Source organism: Octopus bimaculoides, chromosome 16 (assembly GCF_001194135.2).
Source record: "Octopus bimaculoides isolate UCB-OBI-ISO-001 chromosome 16, ASM119413v2, whole genome shotgun sequence".
NCBI lineage: Eukaryota > Metazoa > Mollusca > Cephalopoda > Octopoda > Octopodidae > Octopus > Octopus bimaculoides.
In genome coordinates, this window is record NC_068996.1 from 6,058,036 (window position 1) to 6,076,619 (window position 18,584).

Sequence of the window (18,584 nt, forward strand, 5' to 3'; positions counted from 1 at the left end):
TTAAAACTGTGATTTTTAAAAAAATCGAAAAACAGTGAAAATTTTAGGATTTATGGGAGGAGGATAAAAAGGGAATTGGAATTTTATTTTAAATTTGTTTTTGCATAATCGTATGAATTTCAATATGTAGAACACAAATTCGCAAAAATTTTGTAAAAATTCCCCACCACCACCAGAAAAAAAAAGTGATAAGGGGCTTTTATGGTATGGCAGAATTCCGCCAATAATAATAATTTTTTCTACTATAGGTACAAGGCCTGAAACGTTAGGGGATGGGGACTAGTGATTTCATCGATCCAAGTGCATCACTGGTACTTATTTCATCGACCCCGAAAGGATGAAAGACAAGGTCGACCTCGGCGGAATTTGAACTCAGAACTTGAGAACGAACGAAATGCTGCTAAGCCTTTTGCCCGGCGTGCTAACGATTCTGCCAGCTCGCCGCCTTAATGATAAAGCTTTCTTTATCTACCACTTACTAGGTCATAAAAAAAAACATCGGAAACGATCCAGAACAATACAATAAAGAGTTATATAAATAGATGCGTGCAAATAGTAAAAGCGATAATATAAATTCTAACTGGAAAATTCCCCAAAAGAAGGAGACTCCCAAGAGTTGCTCATAGAAATCCCACAAAACCACATAGGCACAAAATCTGAAATTTTGGGAAAGGGGTGTAGTCGATTACATTGACTTCAGTACTCAATTAGTAATTAGATCATCGATCCTGAAAGGATGAGGGTCGACCTCGGCGACATTTGAACTCAGAACGTAAATAATCGACTGTAAACATCGTTTATAGTTGATTATTTAATTAGAGATGTGTGTTCAAAGAACATAACATACCTCAACCACATACCTGTCTTACATGATGTTTATAATGTGATTGACTTTCTTTGGGAAGTTTCTTAATGTCCCTTAGAAGTTTCCGATATAAATGAGCCGGTTTCTGGATGAGGAAAGGTGTTTTGCTTGACAGCATGGCTAACTTCATTAATAATTAAACAAAGACTAACTGAAACATCAGAGAGAACGTAAAGTTAACCTCTTTGAGTCGTCGTCGTCAAATGATAGTTCATCTTTTGACTTTTGATGGTATGTTGTTCCAATGTGTGCAAACGTTATCAACCACAAACCTATGTTCTTTAGCAACATATATCAACTTCCGGTTTGTTTACTTCCGGTATAGATATTTATATTTTAACATTGACACAAGGTCACAAATTTGGGTTTGGTTGATGATAGGGTATTTAGCCTTACCCTTTCTCGTCTTTTACATTCATATTCAGAATGCTTTATAGGAAAACTTAACCTTAACTGCTACTTTAGTTTATCGAACCCTGAAAAATGAAATATACGCAGAAACGCATATACGACGAGATTGCTACTACGGGTATACCTACACTAGTGTGCCTCCTTCAACTCCTGGTTTTATTTCCTCATAACTCTCAGAAAAATTTATATTTTTGTCAAATACTTTCCAGATGGTGTAGATTACGATCATATTGGAATTCAATAAGAAAAGAAAAACTGGTGTGTGCACGCGCGCACACGTATACATACATACATACATACATACATACATACATGCACACACACACACACACACACACACACGCACATACAGTGGTACCTTGACTTACGAGTTTAATTCGTTCCGTGACGGAGCTCGTAACTCAAATTACTCGCAGGATAGGGGTGGTGTTGGGTGGGAGGTAGGGAACCTTTATAAACTTGAACCCTTCAAAGATGTCATCTTCGAGGTTAGGTAGGTAAGCAGGTGCATCCAGGACAAGAAGGGCTTGCAGAGGTTGGTTATTTTCCTGGAGATATTTCTTAATATCAGGACCAAAGACCAAATTCACTCACTCCACAAAGAACTGCTAGGTGACCCATGCCCTTGTATTTACCCTCCACATAACCTGCATTTTTTTTTTTCAGAATCTTATGTGACTTAAAGGCTCTGGGGTTTTCTGAACGATAAACAAGCGACGGCTTAATCTTGAAGTCGCCGCTCGCATTGGCGCACAGTGCGGAGGTTAACCTATCTTTCATGGGTTTGTTGACTGGCATCCGCTTCTTCTCTGCTGCTTTATAAGTCCTATTTGGACTGTCTCGTCACAGTTGAAGACTTGCTGAGGGATGTATCTTTCGGCTGCTACAATTCCGACAAAAGTTTTGAGGTAATCTTCAACTGCCTTCATATTTGCTCTCGCTGCCTCACCATGCCCAACAAGATAGTGAATGCTGGTCCTCTTTTTAAAATTCTCGAACTAGACCCAACTAGCTTAAAACGGCTCGCCCGATACCTCGTCCGTACAAGAGCATGGCGTCTGCTGCAGCAAATCAGCGTAAGTAGCTCGTGCCTTCTTGCAGATTAAGCCGGTTGCATGTGCTGTAAACAGGAACAAAACTCCCGAACATTTTATAATATATTTACTTAAGAAAAGGCTGAACGTATATATACATGAATTTTCAGATATTCACTGCAGAAAGACTTAAGATATCGGGAGCGACTTTTATAGTGTCTAAATTCTAGTCATTAAGAGTTTACTCTAGAGACAGGAACGAATTGGTCTTGAAGGAAACTCGAGATGTGAGTTTATTCGAATCTACTCTCATTTCTGGCTTGCTTGTGACGAGAAGTGAAATTACGCATCGTTAACTGTTTGCTCAGCCAAACCTTGGAGCAAAAGACATCGAGATGAGTTTAACCGAATCTACTCAAGGCTTTGTATAGTGAGAGGTAAGGAAATTAAGTTTATAGAGCTGGCATAGAGAAGTGCATTAGAGACAAGTTATACTTCATAACGAGGTTTCGCAGGTACCGAGAATTATGTATTGCTCTCTGGCGAGTGTCTTAACTTCTGCGATTGATCTGGCTTGCTTGGCAAAAAGTGAGATGTCTGTTCTCTGTGGTGGTCTCGAACCTCAGCACTTAGATCTTCACGGATACTGCTTATCACATGAAAAAAGCGCACGAATCTCAAGGACATTTACTTTTGTTCTTTGTGGTGTGATTTTCCACACGTTGATTGATCGATAAATAGAACATAAACGTGATAATTGCATGTTTCAATTGTAGTAGCCTGAAAACTAAGCGAATAGGGTTCGAATCCTAGGTATTGCTACAGTACCTTCCAACTTCAGGATCCTTTCTGTTTGGCTGCCAGCATTTATCGAAAATTTTAATATTTGGCACAATTTACTAATTTGTTGTGTGGATCCCCCAAAATCTTGTTTGGACCCCGTTTGAGGACCACTGATTTAAAAGATCTCTATGTGTAGCTCGGAAACCAAGGATTCTCTAGAGGTCGAATCGTTACTTCTTGCATTGAGATGTCACAGCTACGGTACTACAGTCGTACGATTTTAATGGCGTAGGAAAGACTCATAAGATGAATTCTTCAAGCTGAGCCAGCCAACTGGAGACCTAGTGGTAGACCATGAATGAGATAGTTTAATAATAACCATTGTCTCAGTTGATCACGCTTAGGAATTCAACCGAAAAGTGCTTCTGACGGTTGCTTTTGATAGGACCTCACTGAGAAGGTACCTCCGAAATAATGGACGGGAAGATGGATAGATCAATGGATGACAATACGCTGATTGATATTCCTTATCTAACATGAAAAAGGGATCTACAATAGTACTTTAAGGGCCCCTGAATAAATTTTGCTGTAAATGTATGTATTAATACGCATTGCATGAAACTAGCTAGGTTTCTTTCTCTGACACTTTACATAGTTCAACCTAGACAAGTTAATGAGTGAAAAACAAAATAGGAATTTTGAAAGAAGTTTCTATAAAACTAGCTTTTAATGGCTATGAGGGTCCACCAGGATAAAATAGAAATCAAAGGTGTCCATTGATAAAAAAAAATTGTTGAGAACCCCTGCTTTAAAGGAACCCCATTTGATCATTCATAACCATAGGTATAGATAGGCGCGGAAACTAAAGCGAAGGCATCAAGTCTGGTTCTTTTAGTAACCCGTCTTTTTATCGTGATCGAATGCTGAAGCTGCCGCATTACTATGCCGACAACAGCAATTCTCACAACCAATTCAGTTTCCCGCTTCCCATTACTCGTGAATACGGCCCCGAGGTAATGTCTTAGATCACTTTTTTGTTATACAATGATCATGAGAAATTTAAATTAAACAGGGAATAACACTCTTGACACTGGCAAAAATTATTGTTTACAAAAACAGCAGTAACTGTATTCAGCTGAATAGACGTCAGTGACTGGTTGAAATTACAGAAATACGACAACTTTAACATGAAATAACTTGCGATGTACAAATTTTTGTTAAGAAGGCTAAGAGAAAAAGTTGTTTTATATGACACATTCTACCAATATCCCAAGTTTGAAAGTGCTTCGTTAAGAAAACAAGTGGTGTCCGTCAAATCAGGAAGATCCTTATTGACTAGCTAAAAAAGATATGGGTTTCTTTTCTTATTAAAAAAGAGAAAACAATAATAAAACAAAATTTCAACATTATCACCATCTCTTCTTCGAAAACGTATTCTAAGATAAGGCATCAAAATGAAGTTATCTCAGAATAAGTGTCACACACAATCGACTAAAATAAAACGGAAGGATGGGCGGTCAATCCAATATTTAAATTCTTTTTTTTTTATATAGTTTTATAAGCTTTGAGATCCACTGTTTCAAAAAAGGAAAAAGAAAAATTTTGGAAAGATACCAAAGTAGGGTCGTAGCTGAAAGATAGGAACCTAATAAAGGTTCGATTTGACGTTTCTTATTTAATAACCTTTAGTGTATACGCATGTGTTATTGTCTCCCTTCACGGCTCTCTAATGGCGAGAGTTACTAGTTGAAGATTTTTTCTATTTTTATGTAAACCTCAACTAAATTACAATTAAATTCTACAAGCACTATTCTTATTAAGTTTACCGATACTATTGCCGCCACTCTATGTCTGTTACTCTCACTACTTTCTCACTACTGTCTCCCTTACCACTACTACGTCTACAACTTATTGCTGCTGCTACTACTACCTATTACCTCTACTATTACTATAGCTACATCTACTTCCGGTAGTGTCGCTACTCTACCCTCGACTTATACTGACTATATAAACCGGTAACATGAAGAAATCAATGGATGTTAAGAAACACAAGCTAGAAGAGAATGTAAGTTATATCGCTATTACACTTATTATTAATAATAATAATAATAATAATAATAATTATTATTATTAATAACTATTCGCGAATAATCTAACTATATTTCTTGGATATCGGCCTTTATCGTAATCTATGGATGTAAGCCTTTATGTTTGGATTTAGTGGATATCGTAATCAAATCTTCCTCAATATAAATGTCACCGCACCGTTTTAAAAGGGAACGAACACATTACATAATGTAGTCATTCATACGCCTGAGTGTGTGTGTATATATATATATATATATATATATATATATATTTCGTTTTTGGATTTGGTTTGCAAGGTTCTTTATGTGAGTTCGTGTGTTGAAGCATATTCTGTTGTGTCTGGGGAGAGTCATTCTCTTTTGGTGCCTTATAATTTGATACACTTACCAGTAAAATTTCTAAGGCGATCTTTCGGTATTGGTATTGTACCGAAAGATGACCCTTTTTTATTTTTCTGAAATTATCACCGGTGAGTGTCTTAAATTATAAGGCACCAAAAGAGAATGACTCTCCCCAGACACAACAGTATATACACACACATACACACAACTAAATACATAAATGCAAAACAAGGTGGAAAAAATAGTACTCGAATACCTAAGGTAGAGTAATATGCTTTTATTAAAGCTGAAAAATCTTAAAATTGTTACTCAGAGTTTCACGTTCCTGTTCGTCGGAGACAGTTGTGATGAAGTCCATCTCTGCAAGAAATAAATGCCACCGTGAGATTTCATATGACTAGCAAGTGTGGCTTTGGACAAACAAACCCGACTGCAGATGTTACATTTTCGGATAGAAAAATATCTGGGATTGATGTTAAGCTTTGTTTACAAAGTGCTTGTTTCAAGATGTATGGTTCGATTCTCCTTGATCCAAATTTGACGAAATCCCTAAAACGTTTCTTAGGTTTATGCCTTGGACGTTTACTATGTTGCAACTTCCCGAAAAACAACAGCTTAGGTACTTTGTCATACTGCATTCCTAGTAAGGCATCTGGTTATGTATGAGGAGCTTTTTAATACTAGATGCGCTGAAGATGTTTAAGATCCTCTTAAGGCAAGTTTGATGGAATCTTTCCAAAACCTTGCTTGATGTGATGATGATATACAAGGGGGTAACCGGAAGCGTTCTCTGTGGGACAAGCCCGTTGTAGTTTAGACTTCCGTCGTTAGAAGCCACTTGATGCGACCCTCAAGCATCATTCTGCCGACCGTAGTGTGTCTTTGTTTTACAGTGATTCTCCTCTGTTTGTCGAATTTTGCGATGGCTGAAACGAAAGAACAGTGTTTCCATGAAATTCTTTTTTCTGCTGGGTTAAACTGCGAGCAAAACAGTTGTCATGCTTCAAACAGCTTACAAGGATGCTGCCATGAGCAAAACGCAAGTTTACGAGTGGTTTTCATGCTTCAGGAAAGGTCTCTTGTTGCTTGAAGACCAACCTCGTTCAAGACGACTGCTGACCTACTGAACGAATGAAGCCATCATGAAATTTCTTGAACTGATCTTTGAGGGATGTTGTCAAACAATTGATGAACTTGCTTATATGACTGGTGTGTTCTGGAGCTCCTGCCAACAAAGTGGGGAATTGCGAATGAAAAGAGTTGTAGCTAAGTTTGTTACTCACTTGCTCACAGAAGACCAAAAGCAATCATCTTGAAGAGGTGAAGTAAAAAAAAAGATGGAGGCTTTTAAAGGCATTGCTTTGGAAGAGTTCCTGGATTGCTTCTAATAGTAGAAAACGCTTCTGGACCGATACATTGCTTCAAATGGAGAATACTTTGAAGGTGATAAAAGTGTAAACATGTAAAACTAAGTGAATAAAATAATATTGCAAAATTCTAGTTTCTTTTGGGTACCCCCTCATACATATCATCTGAGCAGAGTATAAAAGAGGAGCGAAGATGCATGATTCATAGATGCTGAACTTGGTTTTGATGGTAATACCTCTGTTAGACCACACTTGATTTTTGAGCGTTCCAAATGCTTTGCTGGCTTTTTCAATCCTCAAATTTCGGAATCAAGGAACCCATCTCTAGAGAGAGTACTGCCAGAGTAGACAAAAAGAGTCAACAACAACATTCAATTTTGTACCCTGGAAGAAGAGGTTAAGTTCAATATAGGGCTCGCCTGGAAGCTGAGAGAACATGATCTTTGTCTTCTTCAGGCTGATGGTGAGTCCAGAAGCAGTGCATGCTCAAGAGAAGAAATCCATTATAGCCTGCATGTCTTCTGCGTGAGCGACAACTATATTGTGAACATAAAGGAGTTCATGAACAAGAACATGGAAAGTCTTCAATTTTGTGTTGGAGTGTGTTTACATCAAAAACCTTACCTGTAATCTTGAAATGAATTATAGATGTTCATATTACAGTCCTTGAAACTGTGCAAAACAGTTACAGCAAAATATATGTGTATTTAAGTGTCAGAGCTGAAGTATCACTTTGTTTAATCCTGTTATGAATAGAAATTGGTTCTAAGGATGAACTGTTAAAACGAGCTTTCATATCACTATGGAGATGTGTCTGATATGTCCCTCTGTGGATGACAGAAGGATATATCAACTTTGTTAGCTGGTTCAGTAAAAGTTTTGCAAAAACCTTACGAACCGCTTCAAGCAGGTTTATTTCTCAGTAATTTCCACACTCAGATTTGGATACCTCTTCTTCAAATAATGAAATTAAAATGGCACCAACCCAATCTTAGCGGACAGGAACACCAAACCAGATGCCTGATATTGGTGGATCACTACAACAAGCCTGTCACTCCCTTGGAGAATGACTTCAATGGGAATACAAGACCTGGTGCTTTCCCAGTATTAATATCTTTGTTCTTTATTTCATCTGTAGTGGAACAGTCCATTATTGCAAGACAATATCCTTTTGAGGCAGATTATTGATGACATTTTCACCAGTAACTGGGGGATTATAAAAAGATCTGTGAAGTGATCAGACCATTTCATGATGTCCTCATGATCCTTAAAGAGAAAGGAACCATCCTTAAATTTAAATGGTACCTCAAAGCAAGATTGAAGACTGAAGACTTGTCTGTTTAAGTAATATAATATTTTCAAGTCTTTACTGTTGAAAGCACTCTGAATCTTGTTAAAAATGTCATACCATTGTTGGTTTTTCATTTGTCATATTTTGCATTGAAATGATGATTTTATTCCTCGGAGATTGCAGCAAGGACTTTTTATCTTTATCTGATGCACTGAGATATTTTTGGTGGAACATGTTTTATCTGCAGATCATTTTCATTAAACTATAGTCTCAATGTTCTCTATTTTTGAAACCAATAACCTTAGCTTCAATATTGTAGATGCCAGTCTAAACTGATCCCAAGTTCCATCAGCTTCTATCTCCTCAGTAGCTTTTCAAAAATTCTCACGCACATTAGATTCCTTTAATTTCAACACATCAGTATGTTTAAAGACTTTTATTCCTCCAGATCTTATTTTGCACATGTGAAGTTTCAATTTACTAAATATGAGCTCATGATTCGTCTCACATTCTCCATCCCACATGACTCAGACAATGCAAATATCTGGAAGGTCTCATTTCTTGGTGATAATCGAAAATATGCCCAGGTATAGATCTGAGTGTATCCAAGTAATTCTATACACTTCCTTTCAATGAAAAACAGTGCTATGAACGACATGTTCAAATTCAGTGTAAAACTGAAGAAAGTGATGACCATGGTTGTTCATCTTGCCTAGACCATGCTTTCTTAGTGCATTCCAGGTCTTATGATCACATCCAGCACAAACATTGAAATCACCCAAAGAGGAAGATCTTATCTACTTTTGAAATCAAAGTTATAACTGATCTAAAATCCTGGTAAAAATCATGATAGATTCACTACTGCTGTCAAGAGTGAGAGAATAAACAGAAAGGACTGTCATAAAATGTTTGCATGGTAAAGAAGCATGAAAGCACATGCTTCTATCACTGAAACCATGAGGTTTTAATTTGTGGGTTATCTCTGTATGAGTGACAAAACCAATACCCCCTTCTCGTTTTTCACCCTTCCAGAAAAAGGTGTGTCCAGCACCTGTTTCTGTCAATTAATCTTCACCACACAACTAGGCTTCAAAGAGTGCAGCATTGTCAATATTATACCAAGCCAACAACTTTGCTATTCTGCTAGTTCATCCTCAGGATTACTGGATTCTTTGTGATCAAAAAGTGTCTTAACATTTTATGTTCCCACCATTACTCTACAATTCTTGCTTGTATGTTTTTTTTTTCTTTGTCTTTTTCCTGCTATTGTGAACAGCAATCAGCTGCAGGTTGCAGGGGTCCATATGATAGCAGTTGACTCACATAGGTTTCTGCACTCTTTGACAGGTTTTTTCATTCCTCAGAGTATCCAAAAACCACCCTCCTCACCGCAAAATCTTGGTATGATTGTTGGTTTGGTTGCCAACAGCTTGGCCATGTTACACACTGTACTGGGTTATAATATATATACATGCATGCATATGTACATACAAACATTCATGCAAGTGCCAGGTAGTGTGACGCAATCTCTTAATGAGACTAAAAAGCACAAATGGATTAGCCGTTGACTCGCATAAGTTGCAGTATCTTTTTACTGATTTTGTTTTTCATCTCTCAGAGTATCCAAAAACCACCCTCCTCACCATGGTTGCCTGTTTAGTTGTCAACAGACTGACCATGCAACAGACTGTACTGGGTTACAATATATATATATATATATATGTGTGTGTGTGTGTGTGCATGCAGACCTCATCTCCAACTTCCAGAAATCCAGGAATACTGTGCAACATTATGTAATGTATGATACCCCCTGTTGAATAAAGAACCTGTTTTTCAAGTTGGTTAATTTGCATATGGTGTGTTTAAAATATTTTTTTGGTTCTTTACCTGTTTTAAATGAATTGATAAAGATGAAACCTATTCTGCTTTAGAACTATTAATTTGTGAGTGTATTATAAATTTTGATTTTCATCTTATAAACATTATACTGTATAACATGGCACAGATTAAGGGCGCACATGACGGAGACGTAACCCGACCCTTCCCTCACTTTTTGCTATGGAAATTCCAATTCTGAAAAAAAAATTCGCAAAATTCGCAATTTCCGTATTTTTCTACATATTTCGCCCCCTCCCCCTCTCCTCCAGTGAAGAAATGGAGTGGAGGAGGTGGCGGGTGATGTCTCTGTCATGTGCGCCTATTTTTATTAATATTTAGAAGTAACAGAGTGACTTGAGGTCTGAGAGTTTCCTGCGTTGGCACTTATCAAACTTTGATAAGCGCCAACACGCGAAACTCTCAATCCTTGAGTCTCTCTGTTAAGTGTCTACACCCGAAACTCCCGGACTTTGAGTCACTCTATTACTTCTGCTAAATATTGATAAAAATATTAGAAGTATATATTGAAACTCATCGTCATCATCATCATTTAACGTCCGCTTTCCATGCTACCATGGGTTGGACGATTTCACTGGGGACTGGCGAACCAGATGGCTACACCAAACTCCAATCTGATCTAGCAGAGTTTCTACAGCTGGATGCCATCCTAACGCCAACCACTCCAAGACTGTAGTGGGTGCTTTTTACATGCCACCGGCACGAGAGCCAGTCCGGTGGTACTGGCAACGGCCACGTTCAAATGGTGTTTTTTTACGTGCCACCTGCACAGGAATCAGTCCAATGTTTTGTTCACATGCCAGTCCGGTGGTACTGGCAACGGCCACGTTCAAATGGTGCTTTTTACGTGCCACCAGCATGGAAGAGAGACCGCTGCTCTGGCAGTGATCTTGCTCGGATGGTGCTGTTAGTGCTCCACTGGCACGGGTGCCAGTCATTGAATTTGGTTCAGTTTTTATCTCACTTACCCCAACGGGTCTTCGCAAGCTGAGCTTAGTGTCCAATGAAGGAAAGTTGGCATGGGTACCAATCAACGAATTTCGTTCAGTTTTCGATTTCGATTTCACTTGCCTCAACAGGTCTTCGCAAGCAGGGTTTTCTGTCCAAAGAAGGAAAGGTACGCATAAGTGGGCTGGCTCCACCCATGGTAAAAGCCACGGGTTATGGTCTCACTTGTCTTGCTGGGTCTTCTCATGCACAGCATATTTCCAATGGTCTCGGTCGCAAGTCATTGCCTCGGTGAGGCCCAATGTTTGAAGGTCGTGCTTCACCATCTCATCCCAGGTCTTCCTGGTCTACCTCTTCCACAGGTACCCTCAACTGCTAAGCTGTGACACTTTTTCACACAACTATCCTCACCCATTTTTGCCAAATGACCATACCAGCGCAATCGTCTCTCAAGGTACTTACACTCTGTCGAGTATGCACAGTGACATTTCACATCCATCGGGGCATACTGGCTTCATTCCTTGCGACCGTACGCATGTCCTCAGCAGTCACAGCCCATGTTTCACTGCCATGTAGCATGGCTGTTCGTACACATGCGTCATACAGTCTGCACAAGAGGCCCTTTGTCACCAGCAGAGGTAAGAGCTCTCTGAACTTTGCCCAGGCTATTCTTATTCTAGCAGCTACACTTTCAGTGCACCCTCCCCCATTACTGACTTGGTCACCTAGGTAACGGAAGCTATCAACTACTTCTAGTTTTTTCTCCCTGGAATGTAGCAGAAGTTGTTTTCTGCACATTTTCAGTGTTTATTGCTCCTTTCGAGTATTGGGCCTCATTGAGGCGCAATGACAAATGACTGAAACCCATCAGGCTAAGTAAAATTGCACATTCTCTACATTCATTGCCTATGTCTTGCTACCATTGCACAGTATTGTAACATAAGTAACATGCAATTAGCCTTTCTCTCAAAGAATGAAGAATTAACCTTGTTGTCAGTCGGAGAGTAGTTTTGTAGCTTCTCTGCAGCAAGAAACCTATTCTGCTCTGCCCCCTTCTCTCATACTCCTTCCCCTCATCTCCTAATATAAAGTTGCTCCTTTAGGGTATATAAATTTGCAAACTGCGTGGCAACCTCATTAGTACTCGTGGCACAAATATGCAATTAGCATATGCTATACAAAATGGTTGGCATTAGAAAGGGCCTCCAGCTATAGAAACCATACTAAAGCAGACAATGGGACGTAATGCTGTCCTTGGACCCATCAGATCGATCCTGTCCAACCATCCAATCTATGCTCTCCTAGGTAGGTTGGAAGACCAAATCTTGATCAAAAATATTCCATTTTTAGCATCATTTCTGCAGCTAGATGCCATTGATAACACCCACCACTTTACTGAGTGTACATGACCTTGGACAGACTTTGATCTGTCTGCAAATATAACACCCTTATATCATCTTTACTCATTTATAAACTGCTTGATGAGGTATTCTGGGTGCATTTTATGATGACAACAGCACCAGTGAGGTTATTTGCTCTTGCAATCTAAAGAGTTTTCACTTTGCTGTGGTGTTTCCACTTGTCTGAGGTCATCTTCATCGTAATCATCATTGTCTTAATGTCCACGTTTCCATGTGCACATGGGATAAACAGAATTTGTTGAGGTGAATGCTCTTCCTGTTGTCAACCCTCACCTGTTTCCAATCAAAGTAATATTGCCTCATGATCAGATATTTCTTTCACAGAAGACTAGAAACAAAGGACACCACCTGCATGATGGTGACATTCATTTACAATTGTCATGCAAAGTCAAAACAAGGAAGCAGTAACACACACACACACACACTCTCATTCATTCATTCATCATCATCGTTTAACGTCTGTTTTCCATGTTGGTTTGGGTAGGACAATTTGACCAGAATTGCAAAGCTGGAGAGCTGTACCAAGTTCCAGTCTGACTTGGCTTGCTTCCTATGACTGGATGCCCTTCCTAATGACAACCACATTACAGAGTGTGCTGGGTGTTTTTAACGTGACACTAGCATGGGCACCTTTACTTGGTGCCAGTATGGGTGCTTTTTATGTGGCACTGGCACACAGCTCTTAAAAAGCACTTGTGCTGGTTCCACATAAAAGCACCTGGCACACATTTTGTATTTACATATATGTAAATACAAGTGTGTGTGTGTGTGACAAACTTCTTTCAGTTTCCATTTTCCAAATTACAATACTTTGGTTAGCCCAGAGCTGCAGTAGAAGACACTTTCCCAAGGTTTTACTCATATGGTTGGGGAGCAGCAAATTAACACACTGCCATGCCTGCCCCCAAGGTGAATATATAATATATATATATATTCTAGCATGACTGTATGATTAAGATTTTAGCTTCCCAACCACTGGCTTTTGGAATCAATACTATTGCACCATGCATAAGCATCTTCTACAATAGTTTGGAGCTGACCAAAGCTTTGTGAATGGTTTTGGTTGTTGGAAACTGAAAGAAGCCCATCATATACCTGTGTGTGTGTTTGTGTTTCCTTGTTTTAACATTGTGCAAGAGTTGTTAAATTAGTGTCACCATCATACAAGCAATATCATTTGTTTCTGGTCTTCTTTAAAAGCATGTCCAGTCATAGGGAAACTTTGCTCAGAAATAAGTGAAGGTTGATGACAAAAGGACATCCTGCTGTAGAAAATCTGCCATAACATTTTTTCTGACATATTAATAATTCTATTAGCTTGCCACTGCTTAATACCACAGATTTGCTTGTCAGTTGCTTGACTGTAACCAGTTGAGCATGTTCCCTTATTGATTAATGATATGTGCATTTTTGATCACTAGCAGAAGTAGTGGAGGAGCATCATAGTCATGTGTTGAAAGGAATTCTTTGGAGTTTGAGTAATTCACTTCTGAAAACATAGGTGTTTCCTTCATCCTTATTCAGGGACCGTTTGAGTGTAATGGGCTACTCAACCTGAAGAAAATTCTAGCTGGGCCCCACCTGTAAGATCATGCATTGATTATCTTGATATGAGATCACCATGTCGTGCATATATGGTTGTGATGCATGTGCCTGGTTTACCCTTATCAGACAAGTAGTCATGATGGGTATATTGAGCTTCATATATTTGTACTCCAGTGTCACTTTGATGGCATGCACTGATCTCTCACTCAATAATAATAATAATAAGGCTACAGCAAATATTCTGCTTAATACCACAGATTTGCATGTCAGCTGCTTGACCTTAAGCATTTGAGCATGTCCCATAGTGGCTAATGATATGTGCATCTCTGACCACAAGCTGGTGTAGTGGGGGAGCATTGTAGCCATGTGTTGAGATGAATGGGTATATTAGGCTTTGTATATTTGTACTCCAGTGTCACTTTGGTGGCATGCACTGATCTCTAACTCAATAATCATCATCATCATCATCATCATCATCGTTTAATGTCCGCCTTCCATGCTAGCATAGGTTGGACGATTTGACTGAGGACTGGTGAAACCAGATGGCTACACCAGGCTCCAATCAGATTTGGCAGAGTTTCTACAGCTGGATGCCCTTCCTAACGCCAACCACTCAGAGAGTAATAATAGTGATTAGAGCGTCACGCTTATGGTTGTGAGTTTGATTCCTGGACCGGGCTGTGTGTTGTGTTCTTGAGCAAGACACTTTATTTCATGTTGCTCCAGTTCACTCATCTGTAGAATTGAGTTGCGACATCACTGGTGCCAAGCTGTATCAGCCTTTGCCTTTCTCTTGGATAACATCAGTGGTGTGGAGACGGGAGGCTGGTATGCATGGTGACTGCTGGTCTTCTATAGAGAACCTTGTCTGGACTTGTGTCTCAGAGGGTAACTTTCTAGGTGCAATTCCATGGTCATTCATGACCGAAGTGGGTCTCCTCAATAGGGCTACAGCAAATGTTCTGCTCAATACCACAGAATTGCATGTCAGCTGCTTGACCTTAACCGTTTGAGCATGTCCTATAGTGGCTGATGATATGTGCATCTCTGACCACAAGCTGGTGTAGTGGGGTGGAGCATTGTAGCCATGTATTGAGATGAATGGGTATATGTGTATATTTGTACACCAGTGTCACTTTTACGGCATGTACTGCTCTCTCATTCAATAATAATTCTTTCTACTTTAAATACAAGGTTTGGAATTTTGTGGGGAGAGACTAGTCAATGACATCGACCCTAGTGGTCATCCCAAAAAAAAACAATGAAAAGCAAAGTCAACCTCGGTGGCATTTGAATAATGATAATAATAAATATCTTTGCAGGAGAAGATGTCTCTGTTCTATGCTGAAGAAGAAGAAGTTGACAATCGAGATGCACACCAGGATCTAACATTATACAAACAGTCTTGTTCGGAGATTCTGAAGTTGATTCAAGTTATAAAAGAGTTGAAAACAAGTAAATCAAAAGAAGCGGTAAGTATTTAATTACTGAATTTTCATTAGCCAAACATCTTATATATAAATATCAAATGCCGGATTTATTTATGTATAATATTCACATTTTTTAAACCTTTTCATTCTAAACATTAGAGCTGTCTCTTATGCACAAAAGCTAAATGTTACACATTTTCCCATCACAAATGTGTGACCATAATCAGAATGGTTCCACTTGAAGTCAGATATTTCATTTATTCATACTAGCACATGTTTAACTGTAAAAAAAAGTTTAAACTTCTATCACATTCCTCTGGTAGTGATTAACACATTAACCCTTTAACATTCAAATTATTCTGTCAAAAGTAATGCCTATTTATTCACGTTCATCATCATCATCAAGTGTCTGCTTTCCATGCTGGCATGGGTTAGACGGTTTGACTGGGACCAGTAAGCCAGAGAGCTGCACCAGGCCCCAGTCTGTTTTGGCTTGGTTTCTACAGCTGCATGCCTTTCCTAATGCCAACCACTCCACAGAATGTAGTGGGTGCTTTTTATGTGTCCCTGGCATGGCTGCCTTTTACATGTCACCAGCATTGACTGTGATTATGATTTCACTAAGCTTCACATGTCTTCTCAAGCACAGCAAATCACCAACAGTCTTGGTCACTGACTATTGCCTCTTTGAAATCATGCATTTTATCATAACTTTGAGATTTTGTTGAGGTAACTGTTAATTTTTAGAATGATATTGTAGGGTTGGTATGAAATGCTAGATTTGGCTAGCTTGATCATAAAGCAGATAGAATATTTGAGCCAGATATGGCCATTTTAAATGCTAAAAGGTTAAATATATGTTACATTTCATAAGTAATGCACAAAAGATGTGCTTTATTTCATGGCTATGTAGTGTAGAGGTTTGCTTCCCAACCATGTGATTTCAGACTCATTCTTACTGTATGGCATCTTGGGCAAGTGTCAAAGCCTTGTGAGTGGATTTGGTCAGTTGAAACTGAAAGAAGCCTATCGTATATATGTGTGTATGTGTGTCACCACCATGCAAGCAGCAGCATCCATTTCCAAGCTTCCGTAAAAACATGTCTGGCCTGGAGAAATATTACCTTGCTTGGAAACAAATGAAGTTTAGCAACAGGAAGGATATCTTACCATAGAAAATCTGCCTCAGTGAATTCCATTCAATCCATGCAAAAATGGAAAAGTGGACAACATATTGCTCAAGATTGTTTCCTATGTATATATGTGTGCACGTGTGTGTTAGTGCCTCTTTGTCATCATCTGCTAGTTGTAAATGTGCATCACCATCTGAACCAGGAACCATATGGTTGGGAAGCAAGCTTCTTACCACACAGCCACACCTGCACCTATAGTTTATCTTTTGCTTGTTTCAGCCATGATGGGGCATCATCTTGAAGGGTTTTTGGTTGAATAAATTGACCCTGGGACTTATTTTTTGAAGCCTATTATTTATTCTATTGGCCTCTTTTGCTGAACTGCTAAAAGTGTAAACACACCAACACCAGTTGTCAAGTGGTGGTAGGGGACAACCATAGACATAGAGACATACACACCGACACACACAGATATATGACAGGCTTCTTCCAGTTTCCATTTACCAAACCCACACACAAGTGTAAAAGACACTTGCCCAAGGTACCATGCAGTGAGTTTGAACCCGGAACCATGTGGTTGGGAAGCAAGCTTCTTACCACACAACCACTTTTTAATTTCTGTCTTTTATGATACAAAATCGTTACAGCTATCACCATTCAATCAGTATATTATTTAATATATATTCAATATATATTGTTCAATATACTCTTTTACTCTTTTACTTGTTTGTCATTTGACTGCGGCCATGCTGGAGCACTGCCTTTAGTCGAGCAAATCAACCACAGGACTTATTCTTTGTAAGCCTAGTACTTATTCTATCGGTCTCTTTTGCCGAACAGCAAACACACCAGCATCGGTTGTCAAGCGATGTTGGGGGGACAAACACAGACACGCACACACACACACACACATATATATATATATATATATATATATATATATATATATATATATATATATATATATATATATATATATACGACGGGCTTCTTTCAGTTTCCGTCTACCAAATCCACTCACAAGGCTTTGGTCGGCCCGAGGCTATAGTAGAAGACACTTGCCCAAGGTGCCACGCAGTGGGACTGACTATTAAAGTTTGTACAGGTGCATGCAAGGGTGTGTGGTTAAGAGGTTAACTTCTTAAACCACATAGTTTTAGGTTCAGTTCCACTGTGTAGCACCTTGGGCAATTGTCTACTGCTACAGTACTGGGTCAACCAAAGTCTTATGAGTGGATTAGGTAAACAGAAACTGAAAGAAGCATGTTGAATGTGTATTTGAGTTTGTGTTCTTTGCCATGATATCACATGATTGTTGGGGACAAGCATCATTATCATCATACAGGCAGTGTCATTTGTTTCCAGTCATCCATCAAAGCTTGTTTGGTTATAGGGAAATGTTAACCTTGCTTTGAAACAGGTTGGGGTTGGTGACAGGAAGGACATCCAGCTGTAGAAAATCTATTCTGCAAATTCTGTCTGCCTCATGCAACCATGGAAAAGGGGACATTAAAAAGATGAGGCGTGTGTATGCGTGAGAGAGAGATGAAGAGGGAGAAAGAGAGATCACGCGATGGAATTAATGGGCTTTACCATCCCACAAGCAATACCAACCATTTGTTTCCAATTCTCCTGTTACCAACACTTGTTTCCAAGTAACGTAACATTTTGCCCTAATTGGACGGGTTTTTAACAGAAGACTGAAAATGAATGATGCCATTAAGTATGACAGCCATACTCATTTACAACTGTCACATGACATCAAAACAAGGAGAAGCAAGCACACACACACACACACACACACACACAGATATACATAAGGTACAGGCATGGCTGTGTGGTAAGAAGTTTGCTTCCCAACCACATGGTTCCAGGTACAGTCCCACTGTGTAGCACCTTAGGCAAATAAATCTCTTCTACTTAAGCCTCTGGTTAACCAAAGACTTGCGAGTGGATTTAGTAGGTGGAAACTGAAAGAAACCCATTGTGTGTGTGTGTGTGTGTGTGTATATATATATATATATATATATA

At 39.1% G+C, this 18,584-nt stretch overlaps 2 protein-coding genes across 2 annotated transcripts in view; one reads left to right on the top strand and one right to left on the bottom strand.

Moving 5' to 3' along the window:
* LOC106871265 (LYR motif-containing protein 9) overlaps positions 1-1,175 on the bottom strand; it is an 11,495-nt gene extending 10,320 nt beyond the window's left edge. The window contains exon 1 of the mRNA XM_014917628.2: positions 861-1,175. Coding sequence (XP_014773114.1) covers positions 861-995 — 135 coding nt within the window. The 5' untranslated portion in view covers positions 996-1,175. The remainder of the gene's footprint in view (positions 1-860) is intronic.
* Positions 1,176-4,854: 3,679 nt separating this feature from the next.
* Positions 4,855-18,584, top strand: part of LOC106871260 (THO complex subunit 5 homolog A) — a 52,284-nt gene continuing 38,554 nt past the window's right edge. The window contains exons 1-2 of the mRNA XM_052973681.1: positions 4,855-5,158; positions 15,313-15,462. Coding sequence (XP_052829641.1) covers positions 5,114-5,158; positions 15,313-15,462 — 195 coding nt within the window. The 5' untranslated portion in view covers positions 4,855-5,113. The remainder of the gene's footprint in view (positions 5,159-15,312; positions 15,463-18,584) is intronic.